General features: G+C 45.3%; 1 protein-coding gene across 5 annotated transcripts in view; it reads right to left on the reverse strand.

Moving 5' to 3' along the window:
- Positions 1-7,729: 7,729 nt before the first annotated feature.
- The window catches only part of MRRF (mitochondrial ribosome recycling factor), a 57,670-nt gene continuing 42,809 nt past the window's right edge, over positions 7,730-22,590 (reverse strand). For 2 of the 5 annotated variants that reach the window (XM_025475034.3, XM_049114484.1), the window contains 2 exons: positions 19,011-19,170; positions 7,730-10,088 (listed from right to left, as the gene is read on the reverse strand). In XM_025475034.3, the coding sequence (XP_025330819.1) occupies positions 10,011-10,088; positions 19,011-19,170 (238 nt within the window). In that variant the 3' untranslated portion in view covers positions 7,730-10,010. Of the gene's footprint in view, positions 10,089-11,988; positions 12,237-19,010; positions 19,171-22,590 lie in introns of those variants that run through there. The other 3 variants (XM_049114482.1, XM_049114481.1, XM_049114483.1) reach the window with 2 other exon arrangements.

Below are 22,590 nucleotides of genomic sequence, written 5' to 3' on the forward strand. Positions count from 1 at the left end.
GGTGGGAGGCAGCCATTCCCTCATGCACTCATTCACTCACTCACTCATTCATTCATTCACGCAGGCACGCACTTAGCATTCAACCTACAGCTGAGTGTGAGCCACCCTTCCCCACATCCTGATTTATGGTTCCCAATCTGCTCTGGGCTTGCCTACCAGGTTACCTATTATTAAAACAAGTTCTAAAGTTGGAGTCAGTAGCTTCTGAGAATCCAAGGGATTCTGTGGATCATGAGGCTGCTTTTTTTGGCTTGGACTTCCTGACATCAAAAAGGCCTTGTGAGTCATTTGCTTTCTTTAGGCCCCGAGTTCCTCATCGCTGCCAAGAGAGAGCCAAGCAAGATGATCTCTAAGTCCCATCCCTGGTCCCCAAACTCTCAGTTCTATGTCCTGTGAAGACATCATGACACCACAATGCCCAGTGGACTGCAAGGCCCCAGGTGAAGTCTGCCCTGCTCTGTACGTGGCCGGGGGAGCTGGAAGCTGTGAGGAGGCTGGAGCTCATGTCCAGCTCTGCCACCCACTTGTTCTTCTGTTTATGAGTGACTTGGTCTCTCTCTGTGCCTCAGTCTCCCCCCAGCTACTGGCTCCTTCCTGTGCGGGGCAGGGTTTAGACTGGCACACAAGGGTCCTCCTGGGCTGTCGCCCACATTAGACCCCCCTGTACATTGGAATTCCAGGAAACTACCTTCAAAAACAAACACACAGGGAGATAGGGGAGTTGCCTACAAGTCAGGAGAGCCATGTTTCCCCACTGCCCACACCAGAGACACACCCTCCTCCACCTAACAGCTCAGACCGTGGTCCCAGTCCCAACACTTAGGGCCATCCGGTGACCCTGAGCAAATCGTCTAGACTCAGAGTCCTCACCCATAAAACAGGGGCTCTGTGAGAGCCAAATCAGATGCCGTAGCTCAGGGCAGAGCACGGAGTGAATAGATGCTCAGGAGATGGGGCTGCAGTTAGGGCTGGGCCATGCCTGCCTGCATGGGCAGGCAAGGACCTGGTTCCTCTTCCTGCTTTGGCCTCCACAACAGCTCCGTTTTACCAGCAACTGGGACTCACTGGGGGCCAGGGGAATTCAGGGATTCTTTTAAAGGGTATATTTGGGTGGGAGGAGCTACATGTCTCTGCCTCACTAGGGAGGGGAGATGGGACTCGGCTGGGACTCAAGCTTCGGCTTAGTTATCAGCAATGGTGCTACAAACACCAGCAAACTAGGACCAGGTGATTTCCTGGTCAGCAAACAAGACCTCCTAAACATTTCTGAGTAGCAGCTGCCACCCCCAAGGTCCCATTCTGAAAGGAATGCTTTGAATTTCAGGAGCCTACTCCTCTCTCCCCCAAAATTGGTTGTGGGTATCGGAGCTATGATGTCATCAGAGCCTTGGTGATTTGCCTCCTACGGCGGTGGATGGGAGAGCTTGACCCAGTCTACGGACACCCCCTAGCTGGGTACTGCCTCTGTGTGGGCCTGGGGCCGGAAGTCCCTGTCTGCTGGGGGGCTCCTGTCCAGTCGGGAAGTCAGTCCACGAACATCACAAAGGGAAACACAAGAGGGAAAGCGCTTTGAGCCCTGAGAGGCGGATACCAGCAAAAGGGGAGACCACATCTGACTGGTGGGTGGATTTCTGGAAGGCTTCTTGTAGGAAGTGGCACTGAGCTGGCTCTGGAGTATAGCTAGGATGTCTCTCTTTCTCTGGGAAAAAAAAAATTTTAAACAAAACCAGAAAACAAAGGAATAACCAACCGTTCCTATTTTCACAAGCCCAAATTCACACTTGTAGAGTTTTCATTTCTATCCACATACATGAGATGATTTCAGGTACCTTTACACTCTTCCCCCCCATCCCCAGTGGCAATCACCATTATGAATTTGGCAAGTATCGCTTCACACACACACCCCTTAAAAATATATGTATAATGGAAAATAGAGTCAGGAATAATTTTTTAAATTACTTTGTGTGTGTGTCATGCTAGTTTACGTAAGGGCGTCACATTGTACCTACGACTCTGCTTGCTCTTCCACTGCCTTTTGTGTTTCAGGGGCTCTCTTCTTATTCCAACACGCAGCGTCCCGTGGAAGCACCACGCTGATTTACCCCCGGAGTGGGCAGGGTTTCCATGGATGGAGATCATCAAGGGCTGACATTCCAGGTAGAGGAAGTGATGGCAGCAAAGGCATGGGGATAGGAAATGTGGGGGGTGCATTTGGGGGCTGGCAGGGGTCCAGGGTGTCCGAGGAGGGAGCATCAGGCATGTGTGCGATTGCTGAGGGAGGCCCTGAACCCCGGGCCAGGAATCTGCGCTGGCACGCTGGACATCTGGGGGGGTGGGGACAGGCCTTCCCCCACTTAGAACCGCCCTCCACAATAATTCCATTTATCCACCCTCCAAATCCTCCCTGGGGAGGCCTCTGTTACTCTTTCCATTAATTGTCTCATTAATGACCCACTGAAGTCAAGTACCCATTGTTCTCTGGACCTGGGGCAGCCTCCCTGGCTCTCTCCCCTGGGGGGGGTGTAAATGTCTTTCCTTCCCCGCCTTCCTTTGGCCACCATCCTTATCTGGTCCCTGCAGCCCTGGCCTGGCTGCTGCCGCCTCTTCCTCCACCCACACCCTGGGCCCTGCGGCCACCCCCACCCCGGCGGGGCTGGTACCCCCCATGCCTCCCTCTGCTTCATTCTGTCCCCCACTTGTTTGCGTGTGTCCCTTCCCGCGCTGCTGTGCTCGCTCACCCGCTGTCTCTGTCTCTCTTCCTCCTCTTTCCTTCCCTTCCTCCTCTCTATCCCTTAACTGTGTTCCTCTCCCCGGAAATCCAGAAATCTGGCGTTTCTCCCTTCGCATGTATTTATCTCCCTGTGTCTCTGTCTCTGTCTCAGCATCTCTCTCTAGGGGTCTTGGAATGTCTCTCCGGGTGACAGTGAGACTGTCACCCTGGGTTTCTGTCTCTGTCACTACTTGCCCACTCCGTACTTGTGTGTGTGCATGTGTGTCTTTGTTTCTGATTCTGCCTCTTTCTCCCTCTGGCCTTTGTGTCCCTCCCTCTCTCCCTCTCTGTTTCTGTCTCTGTCTCTGCTCTCTCGACCCCGTCCCTCCTCCCTGTGTGTCTCTGAATCCTCTTGATTGACTATTGTCCTGTATCCAACCCCGGCCCCACCCCCAGGACTTGCTCATCCACAGGGTCCCCAACTCCCACACAGGTCAGACTACTTCCTTCTGTTGCCTGCTCCCTGGTGACAGCTCTGGCTTCCCCTGGAGGACAGCCTCAGGACCTCAGCGTAGGAGTAGGCTGGAGGTCCCACAGCTACCAGACTTTGGGATTCATACATCCGTGAAGTTAAAAAGAAAAAAAGAAAAAAACCCCAAAGAACAGAGGTGACCAACAGAAGGCGACCGTTTATCTTTCTAAATGGGATTTTTTTTTCTTTTAGAATCACCAACTTCTCATGATTTGTGATAGAAAGAACATTTAACACCAAAAGTAAAAGTATAAAGAGCAAGATCTAACAATACAGGATTGCTCTTTACATTCAATAAATTTAATTTTCTGAAAACATTTGCAACCTTGTCTGTATTTTACTTATTCTGCCCCCAAATAGGAGAAGATGTTGTCAGGGACCGGCCCAGTTGTGCAGCCCCTCACTGTACCCACAGGGAAATGGAGTGACCTTTACTTGGGGTACTTAGATTGGGGCAGCCCCGGTGGCTCAGCAGTTTAGCGCCGCCTGCAGCCCAGGGCGTGATCCTGGAGACCCTGGATTGAGTCCCATGTCAGGCTCCCTGTATGGAGCCTGCTTCTCCCTCTGCCTGTGTCTCTGCCTCTCTCTCTGTGTGTCTCTCATAATAAATAAATAAATAAATAAATAAATAAATAAATAAATAAATAAATAAATAAATAAATCTTTAAGAAACAAACAAAACAAAGGGCAAGATTGAGACAAGACCATAGCTCGCAGGCACCTCCTACACCTTGTGGGGCCGGTTTGCTGAAAGAACTTCTGAAGCTGCTTGACTGGGAGTCAGACACCAGACGCCCTGCATTTTGTGTCTTCTGCTGGTCCTGTGTGTCTCTGAGCAATTTAACCCCTCCCTGTGCCTCACTTCCCTCATTTATAAAATGAGCAATTAATAACTAGCATCCTAGAGCTGCCTCATACCTAGCGAAGGTCCAGGACTGTTAACCACTATCATTGTCATCATCATCATCATCATCATCATCATCATCACCAAAGGGGGCAATTGGGCTGAGGCTAGAGCCTGGGAGAGAAGGCTCATGCACCCCAAGCCACCTCAGGGCAGGGGCAGGGGACAGGCTGTGCCCCACAATTTGGGGGGCGGGTACCAGCCTATGAGGCAGCCTTAGGGCCTTGGACCCCAGCAATTCTGCTCTGCAGGGGCCAAGGGTGGCCTGGCACTAGGGAAGAGACCTTCCCTTGCATCTTCAGGAGCCCACCCAGCATGTTTGGGTGACCCAAGCCCAGCAGCCAACACTCCAGTCACCGACAGACACTTCCAATGGGAGTGAAGGCGAAGCTCCAGGTGGCATTCACAACTGCAGATGCCAGCAAGGGAGAACCTGGACAGCAGAGGAGCAGGGTGGACGCCAGGTGATCAGGGACACCACGGGAGGCAGCCTTTAGATGCTAAGAAATTCTGGAGGCCGATTCTGCAAGATGAGGTTGGAGGTCTGAGTGAGCAGGTGAGAATAATTAGGGAAACTCTGGGTTACTGATGTTGAGTTGACTTCATTTGTATTCAAGGCCCAGGCAGGCCCTGGACAATTGGGCAAGTATTTCCTTCACAGCTGCTCTGAGCCAAGCACTGTGCTAGTCATGGGATGCAAAGATTAAAAGAGCAGAGAACCTTCTTTTCAGGGATTCATACAAGGCGTATCTCGGGCCTGTGGTGTACTGTCTCCGAGGAAGGCCCAAGACACAGGCAGAGCCAGCCTGAAACATTTGGCACTTCTGTTACCCGGTCCATACCACTCGAGGATGTGTTAGGGAGGAGAGCACTTCAAAGGTACAACTGACAGGTTGGTGACTTCCCAGAGGACCATGTGAAGGAGAGGGAGGTGACAGGTGGCTCCCAAGGTCTTGGTTTGGCACTTGCTTGGACAGCAAGGGCATTTCCAGGAGGCAACGCAGGGGAGTGAGCAGGCCTGGCGGGGACACGTTTTCCAGATGGCGCCTGCTGAGTTTGGGGTGCTAGAGGTATATGTAGGTCAGTGGGCACACACACATTTAGGAATCAGGAGAAACATCAAGATACAGAAACGAATCAGTGCAAGGAGAGCTGTGGCGGCTGGACAAATTTTGCCTATTGGGTGGGACGGCGATCTAAGGCAGCGTGTAGCAAGCAAACAGCCAAAGGAGACAAGACACGGAAGTGGAGGAAAGCAGGACAAAAATTCAGAAAAGGTAATAATAGCATTGAGCTTAAGCACTAGTTGCCTTGGGGTAGTTGGGAGAGGCGTATCACCGCTAGAGATCCAGAGGCTTAGACGGCAGAAGTCACTGCACACCCCGGTGAAGTCTGTACACAGCTCAGCAGGCAACAGGGAGCCATCGAAGGGTGTGGAGCAGAAGACAGGGTGTGATGAAGGCTCTGTCTCAGCTTGAGCTAACAGCATGTGATGAATTAAAGACCAGAACAGAGGAACGTGAGGGACAGGGACCGCTACTTCTTTGTTCATTCAACAAGCAGTGAACCTCCTCTGGGCAGAAGCAATCCTCCTCCTCAACCTAACATCCAACCCCTCATCTGCTAAGGGTTTAGACACCAAAATACCTAATATTAATACTGCATGCAAAAAAGAGTAACCGTAGGGTTCTACTAAACATTTCAGTATTATCAATACATTTGAATGAGTTTAGGCCACCTCCTAAAAGAAAAGGAGTCAGCCGGACACCCGGGTGGCTCAGTGCTTAAGCATCTGCTTTGGCTCAGGGCGTGATCCTGGGGTCCTGGGATTGAGTCCCGCGTCGGGCTCCCTGCATGGAGCCTGCTTCTCCCTCTGCGGTGTCTCTGCCTCTCTCTCTCTGTCTCTCGTGAATAAATAAATAAAATCTTCAGGGGGAGAAAAAAAGCCTTAGAAAGGAAAGAAATTCTCACACCTGCGACAACATGGATGGACCTGGAGAACATTGTGCTGAGTGGCTATTCCCCGAGATTATGACCCCAGCCCAAGGCAGACGCTTAACCACCGACTGAGCCACCCAGGTGCCCCGTAAAGATAATTTTTAAAAGGAGTTTCAGAATGGATCATAAAACCTAGCTCCAAAACAGAAAGCACACCTAAAGCAGTGATTTAGAAACCTACAAATAAAGGAATGGGAAAGATACATCAAACAAATGTGAACAAAAAGCAAGCAGGGGCTGTGATCTTGAGAGAGGACAAGAACTCAGACTCCAAGCACTGAGATGAAGACGAGAAGAGCCAAGCTCTCTGGGCATCGGACAACCCAGCAAGTCATCCAGGAGAAATTATAGGAAGTGCAAGAAGAAATAGGAATGCTAATAACAAGACTGAAACACCCCACTTCCAGTCCCAGACTCATCAAAAGGCCAAAAATTAGAATATGGAAAACTTAGTATGTAAATATAACCCTTTCCTGTCTCCCTTAGAGCTACCATCCCTTCAGCATTTACTATGTGCCGCCACCTCCCATGCAGCTTTCAACACACCTTTATTAGACATAGGTAAATTGTTTTATGAAAGGGAGCTTTGTGCTTCTCTTTCGATTACCTTTGGGGCCAGGCGCAGTACTGAGTGCATTCTGAGTAAGTACTCAGTGAAGACTTGCGGACTGAAGCGCACTAATTAAGGACCTACTTTAAAGTCAGATCTGGGGATCCCCGGGTGGCGCAGCGGTTTAGCGCCTGCCTTTGGCCCAGGGCGTGATCCTAGAGTCCCGGGATTGAATCCCACGTCAGGCTCCCGGTGCATGGAGCCTGCTTCTCCCTCTGCCTGTGTCTCTGCCTCTCTCTCTCTCTCTCTCTCTCTCTGTGACTATCATGAATAATTAAAAAAAATATATCATAGGGGTAGCAGTGAAGTAAGTTAAGATACATCCATATTATGGAACACTGCACTGCAACAAAAAAGGGGTGAATTGCAGCTCCATGTTCACATATGAAGAGATGGCCATAATATGTTGCTGGATTTTTTAAAAAAAATAGCAAGCTTCAGAATATGAACACAATAGTTCCCTTCCCTGCTTCTTAAAAATTATGTACATACAAAGGTCTGAAAGGATACACATCTAATTGCTAAAGAGGAGTAAGAATGGGAACTTAAGAGAAGTTTCTCTTTTAACTTTTTATAGTTTCTTTTGTAACTTCCAACACACACACACACACACACATGCACACATACACATGCGCATGCACACAAGCATATAAAACAAGAAAAAAACAGGACAAAAGTTCTTGAGTTCTCTGGCCTCCATGTTTTGTGAGACTTAGAAAGCTGGTGAGCTGAACGGAGGAGGTGGTTAATCCTTGTGCCAAAGGTAGGAATTTCCATCCCAGCTTTTCCTTTTGAAAGAAAGAAGTTCAAGGAAGGAGAGACGGAGAAGGCATTGCTCCAGCATTACTCATTACTCAGCAGATCCAAATAGGTAGTCTCATCCCCGGTCCCTGCCACCATGGCAGCCCTGACACGGAGAAACAGAGAAACTCTTTGATAAATGTCAACTGAAATAGAGCAATCAGCTGAAAGCCATTTGCTGAGCCGTCTGGCTGCCCTGGGCTCGAGGTTTTCCTTTATTCATTTATCATGATATACAGCTTTGGCCAACATACACACAGGAGAGAAATTATTGACATGTGGGACCCAAGTACAGAAAATCTTTCATTTTCCATCCCCCTCCCTCCCCGTCTGTTCACCAAATAAGTTTTTGTTTATTTAAAGACTACAGAGGATTTGGCTGTTAAGAACCAAATGCCTTTGGAGTGGAGTTACAACATAATTTATCATTTCCTCTGTTTATTAAAAAATCCTGCATCTTTGAGAAGTACATTTGCTGTGAGTGGGGGATTTCGGCCACTCACAAAAGACAATTGCAATGCCCCGCCATGTGGTTTACTCCAAAAAAGGGTCCTTGATTGCTGTTTCTATCCCTGTTCTACCCCCAGCTGACTTCCAATCCTGTGATGGCACTCAGGGCTGGGGTTGGACTGAGGACAGGTAAGCAGGCCAGGAGACTATGTTAGCTTCTTTCATTTTTTACCTGACTCTGACCCTGAACCCCCACCGGCTGTGCACAGTGTGCTCCATCAGCACCAGCAGAGGGAGAAGAGCAGACCTCCCACAAGGGGCAGGATCTCAGAGGAGTCAGACAGCAGGAAGTCTGGATGCTGCTTCGAGGGAGTTGCAGCCAGGCCTGGTGGCTGCCCGAGTAGGTTCCTCTCTAAAAGCAGCCATCTGGCAGAACTGGAATGAACTTCCTACCTTCCACCCGGAACATTTTGGATAATGACTTAGTCTAGTGTGCCATGCACCCCTCAAAGACAGACTTGGTCTAGTGTGCCATGTACCCCTCATATCTTATCTATTTTACATGTCTACCCAGCATGCAGCACCGTACCTGACATACAGTGGGTGCTCACTAGATGTTTATGCAGGCTGCAGGATGCATTGGGCAGAGCACAGGCTTTAGATCAGGCCTCAGTTTGAATCCCAGCTCTGCCACTTGCGAGCTATGTCACCCTGAGCAAGAAATCTGACCTCTCTTGAGCTCCTCCCTCTCTGTAAAATGAGTCTGACCATGCATAACGAAACATTTTATCACTTACTAGGCTTGTCACTTTGGGGAAGTTATCTCATGATGTCAAGTCTGTTTTGCTATTTGTAAAATGAAGATAATATACATCTCACAGCTTACCATGAAGATTAAAGATACTGCCTAGAACTGTATCTAGCTGTATTACGGCTATAGGATAGCTACATTATAATGAAAGAAAAGAATGAGGTAATTATTAAAGAAAAGGTAATTACTAAAGAAAAAAACCATACTTAACCAAAAGATAAGCCACAACAAACCAGTCCTCTGTCAATAATAGGCGGGCCCTATTATTGCCCTGGGGAAAGGCAAGATTGGAAAGTGACAGAGTGATGGTACTATGATGGAAAGAAAAGAAAAGCAGTCAGCATTGTTGAGTGGCTACTTCGTTCAATTCATTCACAACATATCTGAATGCCTACTGTGTTCCAGGCATTATATCAAGTCCTGAGGAAAGTGAAGCTCTATGGACTAATTATCAAAAAGAATACTGAAGGTTCCGCTAAAAAGCAGTGGACAGTGCTAAGAGCCGACAACAGGTGTTGTAGGCTGGGGAAGACGGAAGTAGGTGATACCCAAGCTGAGACCCGAGGGACGAACAGGACTGGCCAGGTAGGTCAGCAGTGGCAGGATGGTCCAGGCAGAGGAAAGAGCAGGTGTGACAATGACTCCAGGCAAACGTATTGTCTGGTGGCTTGATACACAGGTCCTTAGAGAATGTTAATCCAGATGGACCACTCCTTTGTGGTGGTTATTTTTTCCAATTTATTTTAATTTTACTGTTAGGTAAAAATGGGCCTGTAGCAAAGGGATCCAGTTGCAGGTGAAGGCCCAAATCAGCCCAGAGATCAAAGTTGGGGACAGGGCCCAAATGATTGAAAAGGCAGCTCCTGAGATGAGAAACATAAGGTGCTGAGCCTGCCAGTGGTCCTGATCGCTTGGCAATGTCAGGATCAGGGCAAATACCCTGAGTAGAGGCCATCCACTGGCAGCAGGGACTCCTGGAGGCCCACCCAGGCAGAAGGCCAAAGCAGAATGTGTTGGGCAGGGAGCAGGAAGAAGAGAATGAACAAGTCTGGGTGTCCCTCTAGAAGGTTGAGCCACACAGTGACAACTGCATGATGACAGCCTTCGGCGTGGACAGGGAAGAGAGGCACCAACTTGCCATCCACGGGATCCAAAGAAACCAGGCTCTGGAGTACCGCTGCACCAGGTGGACTCTCATCCAAGGAGTTCTTTGGTCTTCACTGCCAGATGCCTGTCCAGCTCTGCAACTGTATCGTCAGCCATCTGGCTGATCTGTGGGGACACAAAAGGAGACGGCTCGAGAATAGCCTGGGACAGGGCAGGGGAACAAGCATTCCAAAATTATGTACAAGTTATTTGGGAAACAGCAATGGTGACAAAAGCTCACACTGTTTAGTCCCAGCCAGGCACTGTGCCAAGAACTTTATATACTGCCTCGTAACAGCAGCCCCATGAAATCCTGTCATTATCCTCATTTTGCAGATGAGGAACCTGAGGCAGTTGGGTCACCTGTCAGGACACATAGCTGCAAGTAACAATTACAAAATTTAATCCCCAGTAGTCTGATTTCATAGCCCCAAATTCTTAATTCTTATTACAGGAATACAGAGAAGCCGGCCTTATCGGTCACTAATGACTCTAGAATTTCCTCCACCTCAGACACCATGCTGTATAAAGGCCTCGTACTAATTGATAAGACTACTAAGATCCCAATAATTAAGCAGGAAAAAAAATATTGAACAAAAGAGTACATCTGGTTAACAAACATGGAAAATTCAACAGACACTAAGGAATGCAAATTAAAACAATATATAATTCAGTTATTGTAGTTAACAAAATCTGATGTTGTAGCTTTTAATTACAGTATTCAATGCCAGAAAGCTATGGTAAAATGGATGAGCTCATATATCAATGATAGGAATTCAAATCAATGCAAATGTCCACACCGGTTTTTAACTCCTAAATTCTCTCAATGGGGAAATTACCACATGGATGGAATCTGAAAAAATTTTTCTAAAGTTCCATATGCAAAAATATTTATCTAGGCTTTATAGTTAAAGATTTATTTATTTTTAGAGAGTGGGGAGGGGCAAAAGAGAGAGAGAGTCTCAAGGAGACTTGACACCAAGCAAGGAGTCTGATGTAGGGCTCAATCTTACAACCCTGAGATCACCACCCAAGCCAAAAACCCATCACCACCAGAGCTAAAACGAAGAGCTTAATGCTTAACTGACCGCACCACCCAGGTGCCCCCATCCAGGCTTTATTTTTAATAATGAAAAATCAGAAAATCTAAAGTGATATAACACAGAAGTAGTTGAATACATATAGCCATTAAAAATGGTTGAGATTATCCACTTCTTATGGAAAGGGTTCAAATATGAGTAACATTCTAGTACATATTTCTTTTCTTTTTTTTTCTAGTACATATTTCTGAAATGTTTGAAAGTTTATAACAAGTATGGATTGCTTTTGTAATCAGATAAACAGAAATAATGTTTCAAGATATTCTTTATAATACCATGGGAAAATGCTCATGTTACCTTTAGAGTTAAAGAAAAAGCCAGATCTCAAATATGTTACAAAAAATGCTTATTTCTTAAAAATGGAAGGAAACATCTTATAGAAGACCTAGTGTAGGGCAGCCTGGGTGGCTCAGTGGTTTAGTGCTGCCTTCAGCCCAGGGCGTGATCCTGGAGACCCTGGATCGAGTCCCGCGTGAGACTCCCTGCATGGAGCCTGCTTCTCCCTCTGCCAGTGTCTCTGCCTATGTCTCTCACGGATAAATTAAAAAAAAAAAAAAAAAAAAAAAAGACCTAGTGTATAGCAAATGCTCACAAAATATTTACTAAATGAATAATAAAGGTTTTCTGTACTTTTCTATATCTTCCAAATTTTCAAAAATAAACATGTATTAAGAATGAGAAACAAAACACAATACAATTTAGTAAGTGTTACAGCTTCCCCCCCCAAGTCTAAAAGGGACCTAAGACAGGAAGCCTTCAAGGATGGGCCCAGGATCTGTGTGCTCAGCCGCATGACGGCTGTCTTACATATTTGCAGACCACAGGCCTTAGCCAAGAACTAGGAACGAAACGCACTGGAAAGGAGAAAGGCTAAAGAGGATTTGGAGCAATTGGCCCCAGGCAGGGATACAAACAGGCTCTCACCATAGCAACAGCTGCACTTTTTGTAGCTGGAGGAAGCAGTGTCAGGGGCTGCTGGGCATGCTGGCAGAGCGGCTGCACTCAGAATGGCTGCTTGATCCCTCTTCACTCAGCCACATACTCTTCAGATCCTGCTGCCCCCGCCCGGAATAGTTGCCTTGCATGCAGGGTGGCATGATGCCCAGCAGCACTCACTCCAGCGCCTGGAAGCTGGCAGCCTGGGGCAGCCAGGAACAAGTGCCAGAAGCCTATTCTGAAAAAATGTCACCAGGGCAATTTGGGAACAGGAATGAGGACTGGGGGAGAAAGAGTACCAGGGGTAACACTGTGATAATATGGGAGCCCGGTTAAATTCTCAGTGGATGACAATGTGCAAGTCACTGAATCTCAGTTACCTCATCTATCAAATGGGGATGCTGGTCCCTTCCTCAGAGAGTAGTTGTGTGGGTTAAAAGCATTCATGAATATGCAAGCACAGTTTAAACTGGTTATTTGCTATGCAAATGCTGCTTGTGCTACTCTGATTTTTATTATCACTTCCTGACTTCTTTTCAAATTAATCAATTAATGAAAATATTTACTAACTTTCTACCAAATTATAGGCACAAAGTGCCCTTGAGGACAGTCTGCCTGTAAGTTCATCTTTTTCATCTTTATCAGACTTCTTAAAATAATGATGATTAACATGGGGTGCCTGCCTGGGTGGCTTAGTCAGTTGAACACCCGACTCTTGATTTTGGCTCAGGTCATAATCTCAGGGTCGTGGGATGGAGCTCCAAGTCAGGCTCCCTATTCGGGGAGTCTGCTTGAGATTCTCTCTCTTCCTCTCCTTCTGCCCTTCCCCCTGCTTGGACATTCTCTCTCCCTCTCTCTAAAATAAATAAATAAATAAATAAATAAATAAATAAATAAATAAATAAATAAATAAATAAATAATCTTAAAAAAAATAATGATGATTAACAACAATGACAACAGCACCAGCAACAGTTCCCTCTTACCTAGTATTACTACATGCCAGACACTGAGCTAAAAACTTTATATGACTTATTTCACACTTTCTTCAAAACATATGAAATGCTATTATGCCCCTTTAAAACACTGAATATTTAACCATTTATCCTGACAGTTGCACAGTCGTTCATGGCATGCAAAGGGGTTTTGTCCTCTGTTATTTCACTCAAATCCAACAATTACACGTAACTTCTATAAGGCAGGTGAGAACAGGTATTATCTCCATTTTACAGAAGAGTAAACCAAGGCATAAAATGTTAACTAACCTGCCCAAAATCACATTAAAAAGTCAGTAGTGTGACTGAGCCAGGAACTTACCCACCCTGATTGCCTTTGATGAGTCCCCAGCACCTGGCCTGGTCCTTCCTCACTCCAGTCAAGCTGTGTGAGTCACTCCAACAATCAATCCCAGCCCCACATTCATAGTCAGAAGGGCGGAGAAAGGAATGGGACAGACACATACTGAGGACACAATTACTGAGGACTGGCAAGCATGTCAGTCACTTTTCAGTATGTGTGTCACTTGGTCCTCTCACCAAACCTGTGAGATGAGCACCCCTCTTCCCACTTTATAGATGAGGAGACAAGCTCAAAAAAGTGAAGCTATTTGCTGACCCTAGCAGCGGAGAAGTGAAAGAGCTGGGAATTTGAACCAGTCAGGCCTGCCGCCACAGCAAGAGCCCTTTCCATTTTAATCTGCTGCCTCATAAAGACCATATCAATGGCTGTGGCACCAGCAGCAGCAGCAGCAGCAACGTCACATTTGCTCCCTTCTGGTTCAGGAAAGTGAAAGGAGGAGACAGGAAAGGGGAAGGCAGGCGCACACAATGCATGGCTGGGGCAGGTAGGTGGCAAGTCATCCTTCCCAAAGCCTGGCTCAGAACACCCAGTGCCTCACCCACCCCAGCCTCCCCGCCTGCTTGCCTGCCCACTAGGAGCCCTTCCCTCCTTCTGCCCATTAGCACCCAGCTTCACTTCAGAGCAGCAATTTCTCAGAAAAAGGCGGCAGTGAAAGGATCTTGGCCAGCATTACTGGTGATTTCTGCCAAGCGCTTTAACGCTCAGCAGGCCCATTTATAGCAAACTGAAGCAAAGGTGAAACAGCAGGCTGGCAGATGTCAGAGTCCCGAGCGGGTAGGCCTCGGTCCTTCTTCTGCAGAGCTGGCCTGGGCAGCTGGGTGGGGAAGTTGGTGGGTAGGGGTGGGTGAGGATCAGACGTGGTTATAGGCATGCAACCTACAACTTGATCCCTTCATTTTTATACACCAAAGAAACATTTGTATAATGTTTATAATATAGCTTTTAAAAAAAAATCCGACCTCAAAAGAATTTTGGAATGTAAAAAAAAATCCCATAAAGAATAATATTTAAATTGTTCATAATCCCATTGCCTGAAATGACCACTATTAATATTCTCAAGTGGATACGCTGCCAATCTTTTTTTTTTTTAAGATTTTAAGTAATCTCTACAACCAATGTGGGGCTCGAACTCACAACCCCAAGATCAAGAGCTTCATGCTCTACCGACTAAGCCAGCTAGGCGCTCCAAACTAAGCTGCCAATCCTTTCATGTACATGAAGATTTTCATTATAAAAATGGAATCATATTATTATACTGTTATGTAACCTACCTTAAAAAAATAAATTCCAAAAGAAACTTATTTCTGCAATATATTTTTTAAAAAGATCTATTTGAAAGAGAGCGAGCTGTGGGGAGGTGCAGAGGGAGAAGGAGAGAGTCTTAAGCAGGCTCCACACTGGGTGTAGAACCCAACTTGGTGCTCAATCTCCAGACCCTCACATTACAACCTGAGCCAAAATCAAGAATCAGACGCTTAATTGACTGTTCCACCCACGTGCCCCTGCAAAATGTTTTTATAACTGTCTCTATATAGAGATTCCAGTAAATGGATGTAGAAGAATTTATGTTCCCACTGTCAGAAATTTAGACAGTTTCTAATTTTCAACTATTATGTATATAATACATTAACAGATAATAGGTAAGATTCTTGACAATTTATTTTGAATAAATTCTTTAGCCACTGAGTCAGAAATGTATGGAATTTGGTATATACTGCTATATTATCCTTTTGAAAGGTTGTATAGAGTTATATAAAAAATAACTGAATATTTTTTGTGGAGTATAGAAGTAAAGACAAATCTTCCAAGATAAGCATCATTTCAAACTCACATTAAAAATTCTGGGTTCAAGGGATGCCTAGGTGGCTCAGTCAGGTAAGCATCTGCCTTCAGCTCAGGTCATGATGCCAGGGTCCTGGGATGGAGCCTCACATCGGACTCCCTATATATTGGGTTCCCTGATCAGTGGAGAGTCTGCTTCTCCCTTTCTCTCTCCCTTTGCCTCTCCCCCTGCTCATGCTCACTCTCGCTCTCTCTCAAGTAAATAAATAAAATCTTAAAAAAAATTTCTGAGTTCAAATGTTAGGGATTAGAAAAGGCAAAATTAAAAAACAAAAACAAAAACATCATACATTCTGAAACCCCTGTGAGTGATTTAGGCAGCACATACCAAGAATCTTAAGAATATGTATTCCCAATGTGCAATAATTCCACAGTTTGGACTTTATCCCAGGGAAATCATCTTAACAAAAATTTATGTATAAAAATATTCACTGCAACCTTATTTATAACAAAAAAGTTTAAACAAACAAAATGTCCAACAAGAGGCCTATGAAAGTGAATTATGGTATAACCACAAGACGGACTATTCTCTAACCATCAGAAATGGCTGTTTACAGACAGTTTTTTAAGACACGAGAAAATGCTAATGGTTTAATCCTAAACAGAAAATAAAAAGCTGAGTACAGAACCATATGCATACTACATATCCTCAGATACGTTACAAACTAGGTAGTTAAAAAAAAAAAAAAAGAGGGAAAGCACAAATACTCCAAAATATTAACAGCAGTTGCTTCTGCAATGTGGGCTTATGGTGTGAACTTTTCCCCATTTTTTTTTTTAAACCAGTCTTCTGAACTCTCCCTGTTTTCTACAGTGAGCATACATTACTTTGATAATCAGGAACAAAGTAAACAAATAAATTTTTAAAAACCTTGATAAAACAACAATCAACCCCCTGCCTTGCTTATTTTAAAAATGAAAACAAAAACCACAGACCCAAAACTCCAGCTCAGTGCCTCCTGGCAGGAAAAAAGGACAAAATAAAGTGTGCACAAGTCTGTCTCCTAAAGATTTTCTTACTCCACTTATGATAGATAATAAAGGCAGTTATTAACACTAATGGTAAGAACTCATGTTTAAATGAGAATATCTTAATAAAGATTGCTGCACAGGATATGTTATGTACATACACTGTGATCTTTTATTTTCTAGTATTACGCATGCCATCACGGAGAAAATGTGCAGATCTGCACTAGAATGTTACCAATGGTCATCTCTGGGTGATGAAATTTCAATTACTTTCTTCTTCATTAAAAAAAAATATTATACTACCATGCATAGCTTAGTATCAGAAAAAACTAATAGTCATTTTCATTTCGAAAGATAATAATAATCAATAGCAATAAGCATAGAAGAAACAAATCTAATCTGAAAAGGAAGGTGAAAAGCCAGGTGCTAATGTGAAAGCTTCTAGCAATGTCTTTGTCAGTGTGTTTAATCAAGGGTATACTGCTTATCTGATCATTCTTTCCTCTTCAGCGTACATGGACATGGGCTCTGGTCCCTGACGCAGAGGCCCAGTCTTGCTGAGTGAGAAGTGCCTGGCACGTTCCTGAGGTCCAAGGGTTTACTGTGAGGAAGCAAGGAACAGGTCAAGGGTGGACTGCAGAGATGGAATATCCTGGGGAGATGACCACCTGGGACCAAGGACAGACTCCTACAAGGCCTGACTAGTGCTCAGAAAAGACCAGCCTCATCTAGGAACCTCTTTTAGCTGATGCAGGGAAAGAAGAGGCCACAATGAAGGCAGGAAGGGAGCTCTGAGGGTCAGGTGGGGCCAGGTGTCAGATACTCTAATGGTGTAGAACTCTAGCATGTCTACAGCAATCTTTTAAGCTAGGAATTACAAACCCTTTTTTACAGAACAAGCAGACTTCAAGCAGTCAGGTAGCATCCCCAAGGTCACAGGACATCAAGTGCAGAACCACCTTGATGCAACTCTGGTAACATCACAGGGATACACCATTAGGCTTCTAGGTTATTAATTACCATCTGTGTTGGCTTTTGCAGAATTATCTGGGAGCTTTTTAAAAATATACATTCCTGGGGAAACCTACTAAAACTCAGTGAATGAGGAGCAGAGCCCAGGCATCCTAAATGTTTTCCTGGGTGATTGCTAGGGCTGGCCTACAACTGTCATTCTAACTGCTGGTCCAAGAGAAGGGAGCGGTTAGTCAATTTACGGCCTTCTCCAGATGTCTCCCTAACAGCGCTCATGCTCCTTGCCTCCAGCCTCTAGCCTCCTTACTCCCCATCCTGCCCACATTCATGTTTAATCTTCCTTAAAAAATGTGAATGCAGAAGCTTTGGGTAAGCCTTTAATTTCATGCTAAATATCATTCTACCTCCTAAGTACTGCTAAATTCATCTTCCTATTTTAATTCCACTGGTACCACTCAGGTTCAAGCCACCATTTCCTGGATGGATTTCTGCAACAGCCTCCCTGGCCTCCCGGCCTCCACAACCTGTTTTCTACCCAGCCAACACAGTCATCTCTCATGAACACAGATGTGATCTCCCCAGTCTGGAAAAAAGTCTTTCCAGGGAGTTAATGTATCAGAATCACCTGGGGAGAATCTAAAAATAATCTGTAGGCCCCACACCAGACTCACTGACTCAATCTCTGGGTATGGAGCCACAGAAACCTGTATTTTTATAAGATCCTTAAGTGATTGTGATACTGTGGTAGATTTGATTACTGTTCAACAAATATTCACACCCTCCCCTAGACTTCCACAAACATATATATTTCCCTGTGCTGGTGACACTGGGCTTGGCCCATATGATTTGCTTGGCCAGTGGGATGTGCCAAGAGCAGGTGCTTCAAATGTATTTGAATGGTTGGGCTTAATCTGTTGGCATCTGCTGTTGAAAGGTGTCCTAGGAAGCCTGTTGACTCCAGAAGATTGAGGGACAGAGATAGCAGATCTGAACCCAATCTAACATTTAGAGCAAACCCACTGAGCCCAGCCTAGAACAGTGACTCCCCAGCTGAGCCACAGAAATGAGACTAAGAAATAAAGGCTGATACTGTAGATCACTGAGTTTTGAGGTGGTCACAGCATTACTGTGCCCACAGATGACTGACAGACCTGCATAGCCAGCATGGGAGTGTCTGGACAGGCTGGAGTCCAAGCTGCTCAGCCTGGTTTTCAAGCCCTGCTATGAATTAGCTGCCACATCCATCCGCTCCCAAGCCTCAGCCAGTGTTCACACTACAATTACCCACCTGCATACATTCTTTTACACAGTACCTTTGCCCGTGTTATTCTACCCACCCCCATCCTTCACTATCTTATAGCACTTTGTTCAAGTGCCGCTACTCGGTGCAGTAAGAACACTGCTAAGTCCTCACTCAGAGTCCAGCACTCAGAAGAGCAACCCCCCCAACCCACACACACACACACACACACACACACACACACACGTGCGCACGCGAGAGAAGCATTTGCATCCAGGCTCTGAAGTTAGTCTGCCTGCGTTGGGATCCATTTCTAACTGACCAGCAGTGTGACTTGGAGCAAGTTAGTTAGCTTCTCTGAACCTCACTCTCCTCACAACTTTGTAGCGACAAGGATACATGAAATGATAGAAAGCATTCAGCACGGAGTCTGGAGCCCAGCAGAGTAGAGTCCATGGCATCGTCCCTTCCTCCATGTTCCGATGGCTAAGCCCAGAAACAGAGGCTCAGTCAATCCTGATCGTGCCAAGGAAAGAGTCAGGGGTATTCTGTTGTACTCTCCCTCTCTTCAGACATGAACAAGTGGTTCCCTGGGTCAGACACATACGTACCACAGATGCTGGCAACAGTACCTGTTTTTCTATGAGCCTAATGGTGTCCTCCGAGACCTTGTCCTTTGATTTCTTCAGCTTATTCATTGCATTGGTACGAACCTTCCGTAAAGAATCCTTGGCCTTGTTGGTGTTCTGTTTGGCCAGTTTCACCATCATTTCCCTGTGCTCCCTCGTTACTCTGATAAAACAAAACAAAAAAATATTCAATAAAATCATCCTATACGTGAGCTGCTGGCCGAGAATTTAACATCACTGTGTCTACTTGCTCAGCAGGGAGTAGCTTTGCTCTCTGTCAATGGTGATCTTGACGTTCCCAAACGATGCCCACAGGTGTGCTCAGGGCTAAGTAAGTTCCTGGTGAGGGAGGTGAGGACTGCTTAAAAGCTTGAGTCAGGGCATCCTGGCCACACCATTACTGTATGCATAACTGACTTGTCTCGTCAGAGTCCCCATACAGAGGAGACAGTGTACATCAACTGTTAAGCGCTGACTATGGTCCATGTTAAGTGCTCAATGCTGACAGGCAGCAATTGTTAGCTTTAACTCTATAACCATTCTCTCCCACTAAAGATGTAGCACAAATGAGCACATGAGGCTATAGAAAGCGCGCCAATAAATCTCTAAATCACCCAGGACTCCTGGGTGGCTCAGTGGTTGAGTGTCTGCCTTCAGCTCAGGTCGTGATCCCGGGGTCCTGGGATCCAGTCTTGCATCAGGGTCTCCACAGGGAGCCTGCTTCTCCCTCTGCCTGTGTCTCTGCCCCTCTCTGTGTGTCTCTTTCATGAATAAATTTTTAAAATCTTAAAAAAAAAAAGCAGTATCTTTCATTAAAATAAAAAATCTCTAAGTCACCCAAAATAAGTAGCTATCCTCAGAATCTTACTAATTATTATAGTAAACTACTTATGAATAGCCTCAAAACTGACCAAGATGCAACATGAGCCCTAACACATGAGAACCGCCACGTCAGTTAACTTCCACAAAGAAGCCATGGGAGGGTCTGGCACATGTGAGTACTTGCCAAACATCAGTTATTTCTACCGCTTCCTTTCTCATTGTATCACCACCATGAGTACTTGGAGGGCCTGCTACAAACCCCTGGCACAGGCACTTTATAAGCTGGCTCTTACAACTACACAAGGCACTTATTATTATTCTTATTTTACATTTACTCATCACAACGACCCAGCAGTCGCCCCGCATGCACGTTTGTTCTACCTTTGTTTCCTTGTCCTCTAGATAATGAGGACCTACTTACCTATCACAACCAGGGGTGGGCGTGAGGGTAACACAGTGAACACTGACCAACTGACCTTTGTTCTGCTCTTAGGGAGCTCAGTCAGGGAGAGAGGCAAGGAAGGAGACACAATGAGTGTGGGAAGGGAAGCAGAGAAGTACAAGGTGTCACAGGAGCACTAAAGCAGCTACATGGACTCATCAGCAACTGTCCGAGTTGGGGCAGGGGGCAAGAAAGGGGAGACCCTCCTGAAGAAATAATCTCTAAATGGGGTAGTCTTCAGGTCACTTACTAGTGGTTTGGTTCTTACTCCTTCCAGTAGAAAGATATTTTCCCTATTGGCTCTAAAGTTTGGTGTGGTACCACAATTCGCTTTGCTCAATGAAATGTGAGCAGAAATGGGGGTGTCACCTCAGGGCAGGAGTGCTAGGAGCTGGTGTGTGCTACCCCACATTTGCTTCTGTTGGCTGCAATACAAGTGGATACAGAGCTCCTCCCATCAGCTTGGGTCCCAGAGTGACCATGATAAACAGCGCCCATCACACAGCCTGAGCAAGAAGCGGATTTCTGTGATAAGCCATGGAGACTCTGGGGTTGCCTGTTACTGCAGCACAGCCCATCCTGTCCTGACTAATACGCACACTAGGATCTGAAGAACAAATGTAGGTTGCCTGAGCTGGCATGGCAAGGAGGGCTTCCAGGAGGAAGAAAGAGCACATACAAAGGCTTTAAGCCGCAAAGAGACCATGTTGCATCCAAGGAGTTACTGCAGGACAGATAACAAGAGAGTAACAAGAAAAGAAGCTGGAAATCCATATCATGGAGGTTCTTGCAAGAACATGAGCCCCATTTTACAGATGAAGAAAATGAGGCCCAAGAAGTTTGGGGCCAAACCCAGGCTGACCTGTCTCAAATGCCAACAGTCTTAGTAAGACAAAATTCCTCGGCTCCTTGGGTCCTGAAATAGACATCACTGGATTACGGTTCTTGACCGTAATCAGTGTGGTTCTTGCTTGGTAAGGACGAGCAAGTTCTAGGTATATGTTCCATGTGAAACAGTGACAAACAGGTGTTAAAGATTTAGTGGCATCTACCTGCTATTCTTCTCTCCGCCAAGATGAGAAAAAAAAAAAAAATCAAAGAATTTTGAGGGAAGATGAGCTCTGAAGACAAAGCAGATGTCTGCATTATAAATCAGTCCTTCTGGATTCAGTTATTTGAAGGTATTCTCAAAATAGAAATAATCCTGATTACTGCCATTATTAAGCCTGTCTATGCCAGGTGAGTACTGTAAGTACAGTACCTCACAGACCCCCGCAACAACTTTTCCAGCTAGATTCTCATCCCCCTCCCATTTTCCAATGAGGAAATTGAGGCGCACAGATGTTGAGTAACTTGCCCATGGGCTTGAGTGACAGGACAGGGATTCAAATCCAGATCTCTCTGGCCTACATGCTTTCCACTGCTCTGTGCTGCCCACCCCTTGCAATCTATTTCAAATAAATTATGCACTGCTGCCATCACTTCTGCTTTCAGGCAGAAAGCTTTTCAAAGTCAGTAATATGAATCTTGGGACTGAAAAGGACAAAACCACCATGTCAGGAGTTTAGGGATTTGGATCAGATCTTGTTACTTTTATGGTTTTTAATTCATTGAACAAAAATCAGGCTGACATTTTAGGTCTCTTTTTTGTTCTGCCAAAGCATATGTCAGTATAAGGAAGGAACAGGGAAATTTAAACTTGATCCACTGATTCAAAAAACTTAATCCTGCTGAAATACTAGGAGGGGGAGAAAATTAATGAATCTAAGTCTGTAAGAAACCTCTTAAACTTCTCTAAAGAGAGATATTTCAATCTTTTATTCCATATATAATTTGAAATGGGTATTCCACTGTTTAGACAACCTTTAATAAAATAAAAAATTGACTTTCTTTTCACTACATTGTTATGTTTACACTTTACAGGAAGACAAAACCCGTATTTAAAAAAAAAAAAAAACATTTAAATTGGGACTCAAAGAAATCTTAGGAGTAAAAGGCTGTATAAAGAAAATCGTAATATATATAATTTGGCTTTATAACAACATATTATTTTGTATTTACTAATACAAGTGTGACATTAGTATACTATTGACACCAGACAGCTTCCACACATAATAGTATCCAATTATTGACAGTAACAAAAACATTTCAGTTTCAGGATGCAAGGGAGGCAATAATCTAAGGAAATGGAAAGCGGAGTGGGGGGTGGCAGGGGCAGACACAGAGAGGGCTGAGAGGAAGAAAGGAATATGCATGCTGGTTCAGGGTGCTGGGCTGAAAGGTCTCTCAAACACAAGTTCAGAAGTAGTTGGGGTGACA

This window comes from Canis lupus, chromosome 9, assembly GCF_003254725.2.
Source record: "Canis lupus dingo isolate Sandy chromosome 9, ASM325472v2, whole genome shotgun sequence".
NCBI lineage: Eukaryota > Metazoa > Chordata > Mammalia > Carnivora > Canidae > Canis > Canis lupus.